The following is a 20,159-nucleotide window of genomic DNA, read 5'->3' as shown; positions in this document are numbered from 1 at the left end:
CCAGCTAACTTTTTGTATTATTAGTAGAGATGGGGTTTTGCCCTGTTGCCCAGTCTGGTCTCAAACTCCTGATCTCAAGTGATCTGCCTGCTTCAGCCTCCTAAAGTGCTGGGATTATAGGCATGAGCCACCACCTCTACTTTATACTTTCTTGTTGAAGTAGACTGTATTACTGATGCCCCACCCACACCTTCTTTTTGGATATCTGGCCCCTCCTTGAGTCTCTGGAAAGGGCAGCACTACAAATCCAGGGACAACTAGGAACTCCCACCCTCACTGCTAGGCAGATCAGATCCTCTCCCTGCTCATTGGAAATGACACAGAGAGTTTTCAATAGATTTTTTGCAGAGGAGCATCTGTATGGAGAGGTCCAGTAACACTGGGACCAGGGGTACTACCAGGGCAAGCCAAAGCCTCAGAGGCTGGAGGAGCCTGAAGCACGTGCCGAAAGCTTATCTGCAGAGCAAAGCACAAGCATGCAGCAGAAGTCCAGAGTGAAGGCATGCAGGAGAGGAAAGTCACCTCCCAGCCCAGTCCTTCTATGGTGTGGTCATATTTTGAGTTTTGTACTTAGATGTTTGTGAGGTTGCCTGTTGTATTCTTAATACAAATCCTACTTAAGCCAGCCTAGAATAGTTCAAGATAAATGTAATGACTTGACTTGGCTGCAGTGCAGTGGCATGATCATGGCTCACTGTAGCCTCAACTTCCTGGGCTCAGGTGATCCACTTCTGCCTCCCGAGTAGCTGGGACTACAGGTGTGAGCCAACTTGCCCAGTTAATTTTTTGTATTTCCTCATAAAAATATTTTTCAGAAGAAATCTACATACATTGAATATCACTGACTGCTTTTTCTTCATCTTCTGTGAATGTGTAGGTGTTTGAGTCTCTTGTATTTCTTCCTTTACACAGGTTATGGGCTGTTTGAAAACTATTTCATTATCTTCATCATCATCATTCATTTCAGCCACTTCAGATTTTCATTTCTTTAAAAATGTTGATGTACAAACCAATGTGGGGCCCTAGATATCCACTGTCTTCTCAGGTGTGTCAGAAGTGCCTAAAACCTTTTTCTTCTTCTTACATAAAACCTGGGCTTTTGTAGACATCCGACAATTCATTTTTGAAATACTTTCCATTTTCTGTAAAATCAAAGAAGGAAAATCATAATCAATTCCTTTTTAAGCTAGTTTCTTCCTGAGTAATCCTTCTTTCTTTTCAAATTGCTCCTCCTTCCGTAGCTTTTGTGTAAGTGCTGATTCTAATTATACATTTCACTGATGGATATGATGGCTGCTTAAATGGAATATTCCAGTCTTGAAAGAGTTCTTTCTGTACTTTTTCAGGTGGCATAAAATGACTCTCCAAGAATCTTTCACCAAACAGGTAGTTGTTCATTGTTTCAGCAACTATCTTGGCAAAATCCTCAGACTTAAACTCCACAAATGCATAGCCTTTGCTATTTCCTGGCCTTTTATTTCTGGATAGTCTGAACCTTGTAACAGTGCCTTTTAACTGGGAGAAATAGGAAAGGATCTGGGTTTCATTCAGTAGGTTAGGTAGGTGGCACACATAGACTACTCCAGAAGAAAATTGTTCTTGTTTTTGTGTTTTGTTTTGTTTCTGAGATGGAGTTTCACTCTTGTTGCCCAGGCCGGAGTGCGATGGCACGATCTCGACTCACCGCAACCTCTGCCTCCTGGATTCAAGTGATTCTCCTGCCTTAGCCTCCTGAGTAGCTGAGATTACAGGCATGCACCAGCACACCTGGCTAATTTTTGTATTTTTTGTAGAGACAGGGTTTCTGCCTGTTGGTCAGGCCTGTCTAGGACTACTGGACCCAAGCAGTCTGCCTGCCTTGGACTCCCAAAGTCCTGCAATTATAGGCATGAGTCACTGCACCCAGTCCAGCCTTGACTTTGAAATATATGTTGTACATCCAGTCAGCAGTGAACTCTGGGGGAACACCAAAGATGAGGAAAATGAGAGAAGAGATACCTCCAATTAAAGGAGTTAAGACCAGATGCTTGAACTTATGTTTTAAAAAGTCACTGCAGGTTGGGCACAGTGGCTGATGCCTGTAGATAGAGCACTTTGGGAGGCTGAAGTGGGTGAACCACTTGAACCTAGAAGTTTGAGACCACCCTGGGCAACATGGCAAAACCCCATCTGTACACAAAATAAAATAAATTAGCCGGGCGTGGTGGCGCCTGTGGTCCCAGCTACTTGGGAGGCTAAGGCAGGATCGAGGCTGCAGTGAGCTGGGATCCACCACTCCACTGCAGCCTGCATGACAGAGTGACACCTTGTCTTAAAAAAAACACTGCTTTGTGGTTTTCTGGGTGAAACCACTGTTTCCATAAGAAAAAAAGGGGGTTGAGACAATATGTATTACTAATTCAAAATCATAACCAGATGCTTAAAGTAAATCATTGTATTGTTTCAAAAACCAACCTCAGGATTATTAAAAGTTAGTTTTATTGGATTTTTCTTTAAGCTGGGCTGGTTCACTCAGGTCTGTCACTTCCAAGCCCATGTTTTCCTACTTTTTAATCCTATTTGGAAGGAAAACTGCAGCTATGATTAGGATCCATCCTGAGATGAAAAGTTTCACACATATACACCACACATACCCCCACCACAGTATGATGACACAGTGACCCAACCTTAGGCTAATGGTACCACTGATAGCAAATGCATTTTTTTCTTCTAATTTTTTTTCTTTATTTCTTCTAACAGCAGCAAATGCATTTAACCATTTATTGAGATTCTCAACAGCTACCATTTGGTTTGTAGAGCAAATTGTTTACAAAGTAACTTTTTTCCATTTTTGATATTTTAATGAAAATTATGTTCTTCAGTTTTAAAGCTCCGTCCCTCTCCCAAAGAAAGACTAATAACTAACTACCAAGTAATGATTTTTTAGGAAAAGAACAAAAACAAAAACAGCTTTTAAACATTTCTGGAACATGGGTAAGCTTCCAAAGTCAAGACCTTCTGGGCCCAGTGGAGGTGCTAGGCTGCCTCAGGACACCATCAGCACTTCCCCATCCACAACATCCTCAGCAGCGGGGAGCCATGCGTGGACCCCGGGGGTCTTCCTGTTCCACAAGCTCCCCTCTCTTTTTCCTCTCCACCCTTGCTGCTGGGCCTCCCCTCCAAATCTGCCTAATGAAGGCAGCAGGGTCTTTAATACTGTTCGGCTTTGTCAGTGGAGACAGGGTACTCTAGAAAGCTGAGAGATTCCCTGGTCCAGTCTCGGGGGAGGAAAAAATACGCAGTGTAGCATAGATGGTTTCACTTGTCCATTCAGACACATGCCCATACTTATTAGATGGATGTATCCGATGCTTCAAAAGTCCTGATGTGTAGTAGGAGAACAAAACCTGCTTGTGAAAAAAGAAGTTGCAAAATTATAAAAATGTCTGCAGCAGTTCAGGCTCCTGATGACAAAGCTGGTTCTGCTAAGTAGTTATTTTGACAGGCACAGCAGCTTTCCCTAGAAGTCCTGTGTTCCGGGGGTTTCATTTAGACCACAGGAAGTTGAAATCGAAGTTTAAAAGGTTCTCTGCTGACAAAATGTGCTATATCCATTGGTGGACTTCTACTCAGTAATGAAAGGAATAAACTACCAAAACCTGTCATATGTCATGGACCAACCTCAAAAACGTTAGCTAAGTAAAAAAAACTAGACAGGAGAACACATATTGTATAATTCCATTGATTTGAAATGTCCAGAAAAGGCAAGTTGACGGAGACCGAAATGGTCTGATTTACCTCAAGAGGTAGGGATTCAAGCTCTCTAGAGTACATGTGATACACACATGAGAAAATATAAGGAAAGAAATTTCAATGTAAATAAATGAAAATAATACTTCTCCCTGATTATAAAGAAAATCACATTCTTTTTGTAATAATTTGGAAGACAAAATATGAAGAAAAGTCTTTAATGTTGCCACTCAAAACATTCTGGTTTGTTGTTTTTTATACTTCTTTATGCATTTGAACATTTTAAAAAGTAGAATCATAATATATAGTCTTATGTCACTATGTTTTGGGCATATTTCTATGGCAGTAAAGATATCCTTGGCATCATCCTTTTTAAAAACTTAATGTATATTAAGTTAATCATTGCCACCCCAGAAGTGAATTTTCTTATATATATATATTTTAATGGATGCAAGCAAGCATTTTTGGGCTGAATTCATAGAAGTAGAATTTCTGGAGGAAAGTAACATAAAACACTTTAAAGATTTTTCATAGAAATTTTCAAATTATCCTGCAGAAAAATTGGTTCAGAGTTTATACTCCCAAAGTGGCAGAGCTCCAGTGGACCCCTTCCATTTATCCACTTTACTGGTATTTAAGGAGAAAATTTCATTGTTTTCATTACATTTCTTTGGTTTCTAGTGCTTTTGAACTTTTTTTTTTTTTTTAGGTGGAGTTTTGCTCTATCGCCCAGGCTGAAATGCAACAGTGCAATCTCAGCTCAATGCAACCTCTGTCTCCTGGGTGAGAGCCAGTCTCCTGCCTCAACTTCCCAAGCAGCTGTGATTACAGGTGCCTGCCACCATACCTGGCTAATTTTTGTATTTTTTAGTAGAGATGGGGTTTCACCATGTTGGTCAGGCCGGTCTCGAACTCCTGACCTCAGGTGTTCCACCGCCTTGGCCTCCTAAAGTGCTGGGATTACAGGCGTGAGCCATGGCACCCAGCCTTGAATCTTTTTTATATGCTTATTGGTCATTTTTTTTCTTGTGGGAAGTGCCTGTTTCTCCATTGCCTATTTTCTGGCCAACCTCCAAAGTCACATTTCACTTAAATTTTATCCTGCTGATTGAAAGCATTTTAACATAAACAGAAGCAGGACAGACTGTAATTATGTAGATCTTGCTCTGTCACCCAGACTGGAGTGCAGTGGCATGATCATAGCTACCACAGCCTTGTACTGCTGAGCTGAAGCAATTTTCCTACCTCATCTACCCAAGTAGCTAGGACTCCAGGTGTGTGCCATGATGCCTAACTAATTCTTAAAAATTTTTGTAGAGATGTGAATTCGCTGTGCTGCCCAGGCTTGTCTTGAACTCCTGACATAAAGTGATCCTCCCACCTTGATTTGCCAACGTGCTGGGATTACAGGTGTGAACTACTGCTCCTGGGCGAGAGCTCGTTTTGTTTGCTAGTGGAGTTCTTGGTATCTTTTTATGTTTGAGGCTTTGGTGCTAGTGCTGAAGTATTACACTCACCATCTGAGGTTTACAGGACTTTTGTTTTTAATATTGAGCAGATGTAACTGTTTAGTTCTGTATCTTTGCAGGCATACAAAGTGTGCCTACCATGATTCTGCTTTATATCCATTGAAAGCAAGAAGTAATACAGTAAAACTTTGCCTGGCTTAGAGGCTTTGAAAGAATGGAGTATTTTGATTTAATTCTATTCAGTTGGAAATGTGAAGGTGAAAAGAATTCAAAACTTACATTTCTGGTTGAATGCAATTTGAAAATACAGCCAATCATTCCCCTTTTCTTCTATAGTAAGTTTGGACATTCTCATCTACTTGGTGTTTTATTGTAGAACTGCTAGTGTGCCTGAGACTTACATTGTGAAGACACTTTAAAAAACACTTGAGAGGTAAGAGGGTGTAAATGGTATTGTATGAGATCAGGCTGGATGAGAACTGACACTTGTAAATATACTTTGTAGACTGACTCTTTGATTGCCACTTGTTTTCTTATTTAACTCATAAAAATAAAACACATTGGATGGAGGGTGGGAGTAGGAAGGAGACTTATGTGTTTTAATTGCATGTCATGGTTTCGTATCAAGACAGAACATATGGTATCCCAGGCTTTGGACCTACAGAAGGAAACACATTTTTCTACCTACTGTGTGCCAGAGGTTCTTGAACATCTGGAGGGATTACTGCAGCACAGATTGCTGAGCCCTACTCCAGAGTTTCTGATTCACCAGGTCCAGGGTGGGGCCTGAGAATTTGCACTTATAAAAAGTTCTCAGGTTCTGCTGGTGCTGCTAGTTGAGAGACTATATTTTTCAGAACCACTCTTGTCTACTAACTGTAAACTGTAGAACTCTAGAAAAAAGCTTAGTTTGGTGTGGGAAAAAAGCTCACAGGTTATGGAGCAAATCATGAAAGATTCAACCCTTGATCTCAGCCTAGTGTGGAATTCAGGTAACAAGCAATACACAGTGACATAACACAGTTCTTGGTTTTCATGATTGCAAGTCACAGCCAAGTATCAAGTGAGAAATTCAGTTTCATTTGCAAGGCTTAGAGAGGTCAGGTGATTCTAGAAAAATAGACCTTGTGTATACTTTAAACCAGAAAGAGCTTTGAGTGCTTATTAAGTTGAAAGCTTTGTTTTTATTTACTTTTGACTATTTTATTTTATTTTATTTTTTTTGAGATGGAGTCTCACTCTGTTGCCTAGACTGGAGTGCAGTGGCATGAGCTTGGCTCACTGCAACTTCCACCTCACAGGTTCAAGTTATTCTCCTGCCTCAGCCTCCTGAGTAGCTGGGATTATAGGTACCCACCACCACACCTGGCTAGCTTTTGTATTTTTAGTAGAGACGGGGTTTCACCATGTTGGCCAGGCTGGTCTTGAACTCCTGACCTAAGGTGATCCACCCGCCTAGGCCTCCAAAAATGTTGGGATTACAGGTATGAGCCACCGCACCCAGCCCAAAAGATTTGTGTCTTTAAATATATTAGACATGTTTCTTGTTTTTTATAAAAATCTTAATAATGTAGGAGAATAAAAGAAATGTTTTTCCAAAAAAGAGAAATCATTGTGATTATTTTACCTTATTGGAATGTTGGATAATATAGTCCACTTCACTAATCATCAAATATGCTATGGATTTTCCATTTTTATAGGATTTGTCTCAATTGAGGTAATACTGGTAATTCTTGTACTCCATCTGGAGATGAAAAATGTAGGCCAAAATCATAGACCATGCACAGAAGCTGGATAATGAAGAGAGCTCTGGAGGAACATGTAGACACACACACACACTGACACACATATATTTAGAGTATAAACACATATATTTTTTAAAGTTTATTTTTAACGTTTTAAAGCAAAAGCCAGCCCCTCCCCCTCCTGGAGTAGGCAGGCCCCGCCCCTCTCCCCAAGTGGGCGGGGACAGCGGTTGCACGGGCAGCTTTCCTTGTGATGCCACAGGTTCCTCTGGACACACTGCTTGCTGGCCACGCCTCCTTTCCCTTTCATCTTTCTCATTGACCAATGGGCTTGGAGAATTAAGGCCACGCCCCCATGCTGCATTCTAGTGGGGCCCTGGTTACGCCTCCTCTGGCTCAGTCACACAGCAGCCTGGTAGGTGACTGGAGGTGTTCGCTGATGTGGCCCCAACCCTGCCTCCCTCCCCACCCCATGATGTTAGAAGAGACTCGACAGAGTCAATTGGCAGCAGCCAAGAAAAAGGTAAGACACAACAGGTCATGGCCCCCCAACCTAGCCAGAGATCCCCTCCGATGACAAGACCACTGCCAGAGTACATACCACTCCTGAGGCACCCCCTAACACTGGCACCTCTGGGCTCCCCCCACCAAAGTCTCATCAGTCAGCCCTGCCCCCTCAGAAAGCAGCCCAGCCTCTGCCCTCGCCAGTCGCCCCATGGTGACTTTTGGCAGGTGACCCCAGGGGCTCCCTGCTCCATACTCGCCCCTCATGTCCTGCTGCCCCAAGCCCAACATCCCTGGGTTCTTTGGGCTCAGCTGTCCGAGGACCTGGGTCCCCCAGCCCCAGCCACCCACCATTGCCAGTCATCCCTAGGTGACTTTGGGCTGGTGAGTCCTGGGGTTTCCTGCTGCAGACTGTACTCTCCCCTACTGATGACCCAAGCCTGACCTTCCTGGGCTCTTTGGACTGGCAAGTAAAAGGACCTGGGCACCAGCCCTACGTCCCAGTCCCCCATCATGGATCAGCAACTCAGCCATTGCACTGATGTGGTTCCCCCCACCCCCAGGAGGAGTGGAATGTAGTGATGTCACAGTCCCCCTAGGAACTGTCATTACTGCTGCAAGACTGGCCTATGATCTTACAACCCAGTCCCCTAAGCATTCTCGCCCCATTTCTGGTTCCTCTGGCCACAGCACAAATTTCCAGCTGGAAGGGGAATGGGGACTATGGGACTTAGGAGCAACAGGTTTCAGGTTGCCTTACTCCCTTTGAATAGACATTGACTTTGTGAAAAGCTTACACTTCCTCTGTGAGCTCAAACGTTGACAGTATCTCTGGGTGGCAATGGGAGAATGGGTTTGGTTTGGTTTCCTCCCAACCTTCTACTCTCCAGAGAGACTTTAACATAGTTTTCTGAGTTCTTCACCTCATATTCTGATTCTCCACAGTTCTGGGACCAGACTGCCCTTCAGTCAGTGGTCTCTGAAGTGAGATTTGCTTATCTTCTGTGGAATGGATCTTCGGAAACTGAACTTGGCAGCTTGAATCTTCCTCATATCATCTCAACTTGGGGTACTTTGAGTGCCACAGGATAAATGTGGGAGATCTTTCTGAAGCATCAGTTTCCCTTGATTCTCTTGAGAGAGAAAAAACGTTAATGTACTTAGGGATGACAGTCACGTACGTTTCTAAGAGTATACCAGACTTCTCTCTGAAATGAGACTTGGGTTGTCCTCTTTCTGATAAATTCCCAGATTTAACAAAAAAGCTGCCTTCTGCCATGAGGACACGTGGATATAAAAGTTTGAGAGGTCCTGGTGCACTTCTTCACACTTACAGATGTGTGAGGATGTATGACTCCAAACCACACAGTGCGCAGTTCCTCCCTACTTAATGTTTAGTTTTCTACCTCTGGCTCTGATTTTGGTCTCTGGCAGCTGCTGATTCATGGCAAAACCCCAGAGCTTGGAGTCAGAAGACTGAGTTTAAGTCCCATTATTGCCCACCCTCCCTTTTTTTTAGCCATAATATCCATCTCTCTCAATCAGTAAGTGATTGTGAAAACACCTTGTACAGTTGTTGGTGGCATTAAATCAGATGGTGTATAAGAGTATTTTGAAAAACTGTAAAGGGAGATGTGGCTGTAGGGGCTGGTAGTTCTCATGAGTATTACTGCTCTTCTTTCCCACAGCTGAAAGAATATCAACAGAGGAACAGCCCTGGTCTTCCAGCAGGAGCGAAGACAAAAAAGAAGAAAACTGGCAGTAGCCCTGACACAACCACTTCTGGTGGTTGCCACTCACCTGGGGATGTGAGTCTTGGCTGGCCAGGCTCCTGGGGACAGGGGGCCCAAGGGGGCAGTAGAGGGTAATTGTTAAGATTGCTGGGTACTGGTTAAGAATTCTAGGTTTGAATCCTGCCTCTCCATTGGCTAGGGATCTGATTTATGGCAAGTTGCTTGAGCTCTTTGGGCCTCTCTTTTCACATCTGTAAAATAGGGGTAGTGTTGTTTGACTTTCATTTCTGAAGTTTAAATGATATTCCATATTTTTGTTGTTTTTATGTTAATCCCTAGTACATGTCCTGCTGTGAACACCCAGGATACCCAGGAAATGGTCGTTGCTGTTTGATTTTCCTGATCCCCAGTCTCAAGGGGGAGCTGGGCCAATGAGTACAGCCACTTGCTATCAAGTTGTCCCTTTAGGAGTCACAGAAGGGGGCTCAGGGTGTGGTGAGGAGAGCCCCAGGCACTAGGAGTAAGAGAAGATCTAACTTGCCACCAGCTTGCTGGGTGACCACAGAAAAATCACTTCTTACCCTGGGCCTCAGTTTTCTCCATTGTAAGATGACACTGGATATGATCACTGTCTTTCAAACTTGTTTTTTGGCTGGAGCCCCCTTAGTTCAAGTGAACCCTTACTCAGGAGTCTGGTTTTTTAATAGAGGTGGAGGTCTGGAGCTCTACCAGATTCATCGTCCACATCCTGGGCCTGAGGAGAGGGGTCCAGTGAGCATATTAAGAGCTGCGTTGGTCATGTGACTCCACCCTGTGACTGCATCGCTCAGGGAACATTTCCATCTATTTGTTCCTGCCCCTGGCAAGGCAGCAGGTGGCCATTTGGAAGAATGGCACAGGCCATGGTTTCAATCTCCTCTGCTTTTCCTCAGCATTTCATTTTCCTGAACCCACACCTTCCTCCTCCCCCAGACTTTTTTGCTTCTCTCTAAGCCACTTCTGTCTTTCTCCCCCTGCCCTTGTTTTTCCCTTGTCCCCTCCTATAGATTCAGGACATTCTGAAGGTGCTGGTGTCCAACCTTAACCATTCCAGTGGGGTAGCGCTCCCCCATTGCACAAGTGGAAGGGGAGGCAGTGCCGAGACCCCTCTCTGGCTTGCTCTCTCCAGCTGTGCATGCCCCTGAGGCTTCTCTGGTTTGGGGGATACTTTGCCTCTGCCTTGTTTTATGTTGCTGCCATTAACCTTCATCCTGTTTATGTCTGCTTCTTCACCTGCTTGATTGATTGGGTTTTTTCCTTGCCCGCATCTTTTATCATCTTGGAAATGGTAAGACCTTAAAGTTTAAAAGTAACTTTGGAATAATGGACAGAGCAGGCATGTGCGATTTGGGGATTTTTTTTTTTTTTTTTTTTTTTGAGACAGAGTGTCACTGTGTCACCCAGACTGGAGTGCAGTGGTGCGATCTCGGCTCACTACAACATCTGCCTCCCAGGTTCAAGTGATTCTCTTGCCTTAGCCTCCTTAGTAACCGGGATTACAGGCACCTGTCACCACGCCAGGCTAATCTTTGTATTTTTATTAGAGATGCGGTTTAAACATGTCGACCATGCTGGTCTTGAACTCCTGACCTCCAGTGATCCACCCGCCTCAGCCTCCCAAAGTGCTGGGACTACATTCGTGAGCCAGTGTGCCCGGCCCCTTTGCTGTTTTTATACTTTCTCTATATCCATAACTGTTTCCCTGTAAGTTTTTTTTTTTTTAATTTCTCTTTTTTATTACTCCTGCGTCATGTGCTACCCTGAAGGATCTGGAGGTAAGAGGCCCGGAGCCAAGGTGCAGTGACCCTGCAGGCCAGCCCTCCAACCTCCTCTCACAGTGGGGGCTGGGTGCCCCTCTGCCAGCTGAGACAGCCCACACATACCCCAGCCCTAATGATTGTTCTCTCTACCTCTTCCCACAATCCTCCTCCAACTCCTCCTCTCTGCATGCACCTCAGAGCCGGAACCAAGAACTGGAAGTAGCCCTGGACTCAAGCTCCACAACAATCAATCAACTCTATGAAAACATAGAATCACTGGTAAGAGTCCAGTGGGGTCCTGTGATTCCTCACTGCCAATCCGGGGCTTTAGATTCCCCTTGGGGCTCTGAAGAAAGGGGCTGGGTCCCCTGGTGCCAAAGGCAATTGGGGAGCTGGAGCACCCAGGCCTCACCTGGAGGGACCTCAGAGCAAGGAGCATGCAGCATGGCTCTTCTGTCACTGCCCTCTTTGCCGACTCTCTCTTCTCCAGACACCCCTGCTCCAGTCCTTGCCACACACGCCCTGGGGTTGTCACCTCTCAGGGAAGCACTAGCCTGACAGTTTCTCAGGGAACCTGTATTTCTGTCACAACTCAGTCCCTAATTTGCTCTTTGAGTCTGCACAAGTCACCTCTCCTCCTTGCACTGGTGTTTCCAAAGGAGGTAGAGCATCAAAGGTCTCGGTTAGCTCTGAGAGTCTGAGATTTAAAGGCTCCTAGAATGTAAACCTGAGGGCCAAGGGCTCCTGTCTGTCCTTTTCCATTCTATATCTGCTGTGAAGAACTGTACCTGGCTTGTAAGTGCTCAGTAAATGTTTGTTGAATGAACGTACCTTTCTCAATCACAAGCTGGCAGAAGGGTAGTCCTTTCTCAGACTCTGTCTCTAGAGGTTTATGTTACTGTCCTTTCAAGAGAATCTAGATTCAGACTTTGAGTTCTGTGGCTGTGGGCAAAACCCAACAAAGACCCAAATCCTCTGTCCTTGCGAACTTGAGGAGAGTTGACCAGTTTGTGTTGCCATTGGGTCTGAGAATGTTGTCTTTAAAATCCCTTCCTGGCCCCTGCCTACCACTTCCTGGTCTGGGGAAAAGAGTTGAGGGGGCCACCCTCAGTCACCTGAATTTGACTGTCCCCACAGAAACAACAGAAGGAACAAGTGGAGCATCAGCTGGAAGAAGTAATGTGATTTCTGTTTGCTCACAACATGACTGCTGGGTTTGGGGGGCACTCAGATGTAGAGGCACCAGTCTTATCTCGCCCACTCCCAGCCTGGGGAAGAAGGCACATCCCTCAGATTCCACCACATCCCCACAGGGTCCCTGATAACCTGGTCCCATGGGTGGGCCTGTCCTGGGGCATCAGTGGCATTCTGGGGGCATGTCTCTTGCTGTGCCATCTCTGCCTCCCCATGGTAAGAGCTCTGTCTTCCTATAGGAAAAGAAAGCAAACAATGAAATACGCAAAGCACAAATGGAGCAGTTAGAGGTGAGTGGAAAGTGGGGAGTTTTCTCCTGTCCTCCGGAGAATGTTTCTTTCCTTCTCTTTCAGCACTTTCTTGGCTTTCCTCCAAACATTCAATTTCAGACAATCAACATCCTCACGCTGGAAAAGGCAGACTTAAAGACCACCCTTTACCATACTAAACGTGCCGCCAGACACTTCGAAGGTGGGAATCAGGGCACCCCATCATCCTTCAACCTGGCACTTTGACAGGTCTTTAGGGGGAGTCCTTTGGGTCCCATCTCAACCTCTGTCATTACAGAAGAGTCCAAGGATCTTGCTGGCCGCCTGCAATACTCCTTACAGCGCATTCAAGAATTGGAGCGGGCTCTCTCTGCTGTGTCTACACAGCAGCAGGAAGAGGACAGGGTGAGTCCAACCAACTGCCCCATCCCCTGGCTGCCCGGCTTCCCAGATGGAGGAGAGAGTGTAAAGGTCCCTTCTGCAGGATGCAGTGTCCTGCCCAGAAGGCAGCATGCTCATTTCTAGCTGCTATTGTGTGTGGTTGTTAGAGACAGCCTGGGGCTGAGTCAGCTGCCTGGGTGAGTTGAGCAGCACTGTGGGGAGTGAGCACTGCACACACAGCTTCAAGGCCAAGTGCCTGCCCTGCCCTTACCTGGCTGTGGCCTTGGCCAAATCCTAGGTGGGGTATTGGGTACTTGTACTGTGAAGGTACAGAAGAGTACCTTTAGTACGTTACCATTTCTGTAGAGAGAGGAAAGTGTGTGTGTGTGTGTGTGTGTGTACATACTATGATAATATACATGAAACATGTCTGCAAGCGTTCACGAAAAACCCAGGAGAGAGTAACAGGGTGGCTGGGAGACACTTCCATGGTGTACCTTCTGAGTTTTGGGCTATGCGAATGTATCATCCTTTCAAAAAGTGAACAAAAGATTAATTTCCTATTCCTTTCTGTGCCTCCACCCCCAGCAAGGAAAATGGGCTTAGAGAATTGGATAGACCTGGGTGTTCAAATCCCAGCTCTGTCTCAGTGATCTCAGGCAAGCACTTAACCTCGAACACTCCATGTTTTTCATCTACACAATAGAGGTTATCCTAGTAGCTGTCTCATATGGTGGTTGTGAGGATTACATGGGATTGCTGGTATGGAACCTGGTGAAGCACTCCATAAAGGTTCAAACAGTGGCATTAATCACAGTAATAACAATAGCAATGTTATCCGATGTCTCTGAGCCTCTGTTAGCCAGCTGTAAGTTCAATCTCTTTCCCTGTCCCTTCCAATTTTACTGAGTTCTTTTAAAAACCAGGCCATGGGCTTGGAAATGCCTTGATCTTTACTGACCGAGTTGTATATTGAGCCTAGCCCTAGCCCTTTAAGGGGCATTCCCTGGGCTCCACAGATCAAAACTTCTCACTCTTCACATCCAGTCCTCGAGCCGCAGTGAAGCAGTCCTCCAGTGGCAGTTACAGCAGACCAGAAAGGAGCGGGCGCTGCTGAACGCACACGTGACACAGGTGACGCTTTGCAGAGGGGAGGGATGTGGAGGGAAGATGATCCCAGCTGACCAGGAGCAGGTGAGGACCAGTGACAGCCCTTCTTAACTTCTGTGCCCATTCTTGCAGGTGACAGAGTCACTAAAACAAGTCCAGCTACAGAGAGATGAATATGCTCAACAAATAAAAGGAGAGAGGGCCCGGTGGCAGGAGAGGATGCGGAAAATGTCGATGGAGGTGAGACCTGACCCTTCAGCCCCACGTTAGACGGGTCACTGGATCTTTCTGGGCATCTGTAAAATGGGAAGAGTATAGCTCGAGGTGGTCATGGGTCTGGGCTTTGTGGAGGTGAGGGCAGAGAGGGAGATGGTAGCTTGTCCAGCCACCAGTCCCTGTCTCCAGGGCCCTTTCCCCCTGTGCTTTGGGCAGGCTCACGCATTGAAAGAGGAGAAGCAGCGTCACATACATCGGATACAGGAGCTGGAGACGAACTTCTCCGAACTCAAACACCAGATTGGTAAGATGGGGCTGGTGTGACTAGGAGCAGGACTGGCATGAGAGGGCTGTGGGGTGGCTTAGAATGCCCCAGGGAGGTGGGTGGATGGAATTGTTTTGAGGCAGAGTCAGCCAAGAGGGAGGAGTGCCCATTGTCAGCCACCCACAGTGCTCTCTATCTGACATGGCTTGGAAATTGGCTGCCATTGGGTGCAAGGAATCATTAGCAGTGAGGCCAAGCTTGGGAAGCCTGAGAGGAGCTGCATCAAAAAGAGGGCTTTTTCTTTAAGGGGGTGTGGTGGGTGGGGAATCCAGAGACCCTTATTGTCTGCTTCATTTCTCAGCTGAGCCCCCATCCCCAGTGGACCCAGCAGGAACATCTGAGGTGGAACAGCTACAAGATGAGGCCAAACACCTGAGGAAGGAGGTGGAAAGTCTGGAGGGAAAGCTCCAATTCCAGATGGAAAACAATCAGGCCTTGAGTCTCCTGAGCAAGGAACAAAAGGAGAGGCTCCGGGAGCAGGAGGAGAGGCTCCGAGAGCAGCAAGAGAGGCTCCAAGAGCAGGAAGAGAGGAGGTTGCGGGAGGAGGAGAGACTATGTGAGCAAAAGGAGAGGCTTCGGGAGAAGCAGAAGAGGCTGGGGGAGCAGGGTGAGAGGCTGCGAAAGCAGGAGGACAGGCTACGAAAGCGGGAGGAGAGGCTGCGAAAGGAGCAGGAGAGGCTGGAAAAGCAGGAGGAGAGGCTACAAAAGCAGGAGGAGAGACTGTGGGAGAAGGAGGAGAGGCTACGAAAACAGGAGGAGAGGCTGCAAAAGCAAGAGGAGAGGCTCCTGCTCTCCCAGAACCACAAGTTCGACAAGCAACTGGCTGAGCCACAGTGTGACTTGGAGAATCTGGTGGGTTGCCCCACCTGGGCAGCCTGCCCTCATCCCTAGCCCTCCAGGCCTTTGTTTCCCCACCTGTAAAATGAGGCAGTGTAGCCCTCACATGACATGGTACTTCTAAAGGCATCTGTGAGCCAGAGCTCATCAGACCCTGCTCTGATGGCTGTGGGGAAGAGGGGATGATTTTTCTAACCTACCTCCACCCTTCCCGGTAACATGGGAGGCAGACACCAAGTTCTGGGGTCTCCGGCTGCAGTGGCTGGCCACTGATTGCTTCTCTCTGTCCAGAACAACAAGAACAAGAGCGCACTGCTGTTGGAGCAGCAAGTAAAGGAGCTGCAGGAGAAGCTGAGTAAGGTGAATGAGACGGTAACCTCTGCCCCATCCAAGAAGGGCTGGGAGGCAGGCACCAGCCTCTGGGGAGGGGAGGTGCCAGGCCAAAGGTAGCTCCAGCTGGGGGGCAGGGGACCCCAGCACCCTCCAGGGCAGCTCCATGGCTGTTTCTTGCTTCCTGTCCTCTGACTTTTAGAGTTGGGTAGCCCTGGGCTCCTCCCAGGTCTGGACATCATCTTCCCAGCTAGAGGCATGGATTCCCCCAATCACAGGGGTGGAGACAGTGGTATAAGAGGGTCCTTGTGCCGGGCACAGTGGCTCCTGCCTGTAGTCCCAGCACTTTGGGATGCTGAGGCAGGAGAATCTCTTGAGGTCAGGAGTTTGAGACCAGCCTGGCCAACATGGCGAAACCTCATCTCTACTAAAATTATAACAACAACAAAAAATTAGCCCAGCATGGTGGCACATGCCTGTAATCCCAGCTACTCAGGAGACTGAGGCATGAGAATCGCTTGAGCCTGGGAGGTGGAGGTTGCAGTGAGCTGAGATTGCACCACTGCACTCCAGTATGGGCCACATGGTGACACTCTGTCTCAAAACAAAAGAAAAAAGCCTGCTTAGATTCAAACTGGATTCTGGCCTCGGTTCCACTGGTCACCATTCAACTACTTTTCATCTCTAAGTCTCTGTTTCTTTAACTTCAAAAGGAAGTTAGCATTTTTCTCATGGAGGTGCTGAGGATTAAATGAGAGAACACATGGAAAGCATTAGGCATGTGGCACGCTTAGCAGATGGTGGTTGGCTCCTTCTGCTTTTCTACCAGTCTGTGGTCTACAGTTTAAATGGTGGGAAGAAGGACATGAGATTTGAGGCTGGGGAAGGAGGCGTGGGGTTCTAGGCAAGGGGGGAAGCCTCTTAGGCCTGGAACAAGGGGCCAGGCTCCCGGGCAGGTGACAGAGCCCCACAGTGCCCTCACTACCCTATTAATGGGCCCAGAGTCTGGAAGCCAACCACCACATGCCCTCATGCCCAGGGTCTTCCTGCAGATGGAGCTGAAGAGCCAAGAGTCTCAGAGTCTGCAGCAGCAGCAGTGAGACTAGTACCTGGGTCACCTGCAGCAGTACGTGGTCACCTATCAGCAGCTGACCTCTGAGAAGGAGGCGCCGCACAGGCAGTTACTGCTGCAGACCCAGCTCGTGGACCAGCTGCAGCAGCAGGAAGCTCAGGGTGAAGCGGTGGCTGAGATGGCCTGCCAAAAGTTGCAGGAGACCCAGGAGAGGGAGTCGCTGAGGACAGGGCCCCAAGGGGGACGACCTGGCAACCTCTGTGCCTTCTTAGTCTGTTTTCCATTCCCTTAGGAGCGCCTAGAAGCTGCCAGCCAGCAGAACCAACAGCTAGAGACCCAGTTCAGTCTCATGGCTCTCCCTGGACAAGGTACAGGAGACCACTCAGAGGAAGAGGAGAGAGCCCCAGGAGGAAGGGGGGACTGTTAGCAGCATAGGATTGAGGGGTTGGAAGAGACCTTTAGAACAGCAGGTTGTTATGCCAACCGGGTGTCTGCACTAAGTTCGGTATCAAAATGGTGACCTCCCGGGAGCAGGGGGCCACCAGGTTGCCTAAGGATGAGTGAACTGGCCCAGATCAGAAAGGGAGCAGGTCAGAATTCCCGCACCAACTGGTAGTGTGACTGTGCCTGGGCAATATACAAGATCTTGGATCTTAATAGGAAAAATAAAGAACAGCAGCTCATTCCCTTCTCGGGAGGGGCTGTCTCAGGGTTATACAGTGACGGTGGGGACAGAAGTGGGCCCACAGTACTTCCCTTGTTGGGTTTTCTGAGGACCCCTCTGGCCACCTCCCCACAGGAGATGGAGGAGGACATCTGGACACTGAGGAGGAGGGGGTGCCTCAGCCTATGCCGAGCATCCCAGAGGACCTGGAGAGCCGGCAAGCCACAGTGAGTCTGACTTTCCCTGCCCCCATTTTGCCGCCTTCCTCTGTGGTTCCTCCCAGACCCCCTTATGCTCTTGGTTTCCCCGCCTTCTGATTTTTCTGGACCTTCACCCCTTCCAGGAGCCAGTGGTCAGACACCACTTCACCTGTGACCAACAGGTGCACCTTCTGACACCCCAAGGGAAGGGGCTGTGCTCCACCTCCCTGCCCCATTTGTTCTGTGTATGCCCCTACAAGAATACTCACCTCTTGCCTTCAAGTGGCATTTTTCAACTCCGCTGGAGCCAGTTTCCAGGAGGAGCAGGCACGGCTATGTGGGCAATGGAAGGTGTGAAGGCTGTGCTGCCTGCACCTGGCTCACCTGGTGGCCTCAGCCTGGAAGGAGCCAGAGGCAGAGGCCCCAGCCCCAGGGACTGGGGGTGAGTTTGTGTGTGGGGAGAGCTACCGGGCCCTGAAGGAGGTCATGGAGAAGGTGAAGGTGAGTGAGTCCTGGCATGGGCCAAAAAAAGTGGGGGTGGGACAGGACAGGTCACTCCCGTGATGTGACCAAATTATTTTGGCTCCAGAGCAGCTTTAAGGACCTCCCGAGGGAGAAGGTGGACGGGAAGCAGCAGGTGGAGAATCTAGCGCTTCGATTCAGCCAGCTCTCTGGAGCGACAGATGGCATGAGTAAGCAGGAGGCCAGGGCACGGGCACGGGGAGCTGCAGATGGCCCCCAGTGTCTGAGCCGTGTCCTCTCACAGGAGAGCACATCACAGTATATGAGAGCCAGGGGGCAGGGCAAAACACGCGGCACCAAGAGGAGGAAGCCAGTAGGCTGGCCCAGAACGAGGAGGAGATGAAGGTAGAGGATGTGCAACATCTCTGCGGGGGTGGGGGTGAGGGTGGCTGCTGGCGCAGGCTCAGGCATGGCAACTGAGCACCCCTCCCTTCAGGTGAAGCTGCTGGAGCTGCAAGATATGGTGTTGCCGGTTGTGGGCGACCACGAGGGGCATGACAAATTCCTCCCTGCTGCCCAGAACCCTATTGATCAGCCCGCCCCAGGGGCTCCAGCCCCCCAGGAACTTGCGGCTGCCGAGAAGCAGGGTGGTGAGTAGAGCCCTCAGGCGGGGTGGGCAGGCCGGAGCAGGGGAGGCTCGCAGTGTACTCAGACCACCGCCTCCCTCTCTCCGAAGATTTTCACGACAGCATGGAGCCTGCAGCGGGAGAGGCCAGGGAGGGTTCTCCCCATGACAACCCCACTGCACAGAAGATCCTGCAGCTTCTTCCTGTAATGCAGGACACCCAGGAGCACCCAGGCTTGGCCACCAAACCCTGCGTGCCATTCTTTTACCGGGCAGCCAAGAACAGAGAGATAAACATCATCATCATCTGAGAGTTGATCAAGAAGTTTAAAAACAATGACAACAAAAAGTTATGGGGTTAATCCCCTACACAATTCATCTACTTCATTGGAATGTTAGAGCCCCTCATGTTTATTTATGTTTCTAATTTACAGTTTACATTTCTTTGTGAAAAGTTAAGGGAGAGTGGATCTTTCCCTGAGTTCACTCTGGCATCCTTTAGCATTTTTGGTTTTAATTTGATAATTGTAGGTCATTAGCTTGCATATCGAGTTTGCCCTTACATAGTGGGAGTTCAAACACACAAAGACCCACTATTTGCACAGAACTATTCTTACTGGTTTGGAATAGGCCGTCATGCTTTTTAAATGTTATTGCAGCATGTATATTCATTACAGAATTCAGATAAAATCTGCTTATGTTCTGCTATGATGTTTGATCAAATCCTAATCACAGTGAGCTCTTCATTAGCTCAATATGTGGTTTGCCCTCAAGTGCGCACTGTTTCTTACTTTGTAATATGCCACTGTGAGTACTGACATTTAGAGTTGTTTAAAGGCTGAGAACTGGAAACAGCCTTTTCCCTGTTTTCTGTGTATTGGGGATGGGAGTGATAACATTTTGGGGAGCTTTTTAAATCTCACAGAAGGGGAAAGTGGCCTTCTCTGGCAGCTGTGTGCAGGATAGAGTGTGTTTCATTTGTTCTGGTGCGAGGAATGAGCGCGGTACTATGGTAGTTCCCTTAGGATTTGTATGTGCTCTGGGCTCATGAAGATATTGCAGCATGAGCTGCAGCAGTTGGACTCTTTCTCAATGACCTAAAGAGGGATTCTTTCTGAGGAATGAAAGGCTCCCATCATTGACTGTGGATGCGGAAAACCTTTTCTAGCTTAGAGCATTTATATCTACAATACATTTTAAAGTCAGAGTTCATGTTACCTGTTTTAATCACCATGTTCATGTTACCTGTTTTAATCACCTGTCTCCATGGCCAGCAATCCCCAAAGTTCAGGACCCGTGATGCCCTCCCAGGAAACTGACTGCAATGCAGATTCTTGGGCTCCACTTCAGAAATTCAGTAGGGCTTGGTGGGGCAATATTAGAAGGTTAGAGTTCATCAGAAATATAGAATTTTAAAATGTGAGTTCAACTGAATAAATTTGAATTTCTGTAGGAAGTAAAGAATCAAAATACCTATTTAAATATTGCAATATAT

General features: G+C 47.6%; 1 protein-coding gene and 1 pseudogene across 1 annotated transcript; one reads left to right on the top strand and one right to left on the bottom strand.

Moving 5' to 3' along the window:
• The window catches only part of LOC111529625, a 7,283-nt pseudogene extending 2,533 nt beyond the window's left edge, over positions 1-4,750 (bottom strand).
• Positions 4,751-7,382: 2,632 nt separating this feature from the next.
• LOC111529626 (golgin subfamily A member 6C-like) lies at positions 7,383-18,975 on the top strand. The gene is made up of 18 exons (XM_023196543.1): positions 7,383-7,466; positions 9,136-9,255; positions 11,178-11,258; positions 12,117-12,155; positions 12,413-12,463; positions 12,563-12,644; positions 12,741-12,847; positions 13,871-13,957; positions 14,066-14,173; positions 14,366-14,453; positions 14,776-15,326; positions 15,603-15,671; positions 17,006-17,081; positions 17,513-17,604; positions 18,167-18,269; positions 18,344-18,444; positions 18,536-18,689; positions 18,776-18,975. The coding sequence occupies exons 1-18, from the start codon at positions 7,383-7,385 to the stop codon at positions 18,973-18,975; spliced, it is 2,193 nt and encodes a 730-aa protein (XP_023052311.1).
• Positions 18,976-20,159: the final 1,184 nt, after the last annotated feature.

Source organism: Piliocolobus tephrosceles, chromosome 6, assembly GCF_002776525.5.
Source record: "Piliocolobus tephrosceles isolate RC106 chromosome 6, ASM277652v3, whole genome shotgun sequence".
In the NCBI taxonomy this organism is placed as follows: Eukaryota; Metazoa; Chordata; class Mammalia; order Primates; family Cercopithecidae; genus Piliocolobus; species Piliocolobus tephrosceles.
This window is presented reverse-complemented; position numbering and strand designations above follow the sequence as displayed.

Excerpts from the sequence above, each read along its gene's own strand:
- LOC111529626 (XM_023196543.1), top strand. The coding sequence starts at position 7,383 with ATGTGGCCCCAACCCTGCCTCCCTCCCCACCCCATGATGTTAGAAGAG. Across the intron at positions 12,156-12,412 it reads TGGAGCATCAGCTGGAAGAA|GAAAAGAAAGCAAACAATGA; the intron begins GTAATGTGATTT and ends GTCTTCCTATAG. Across the intron at positions 13,958-14,065 it reads TGAACGCACACGTGACACAG|GTGACAGAGTCACTAAAACA; the intron begins GTGACGCTTTGC and ends CCATTCTTGCAG.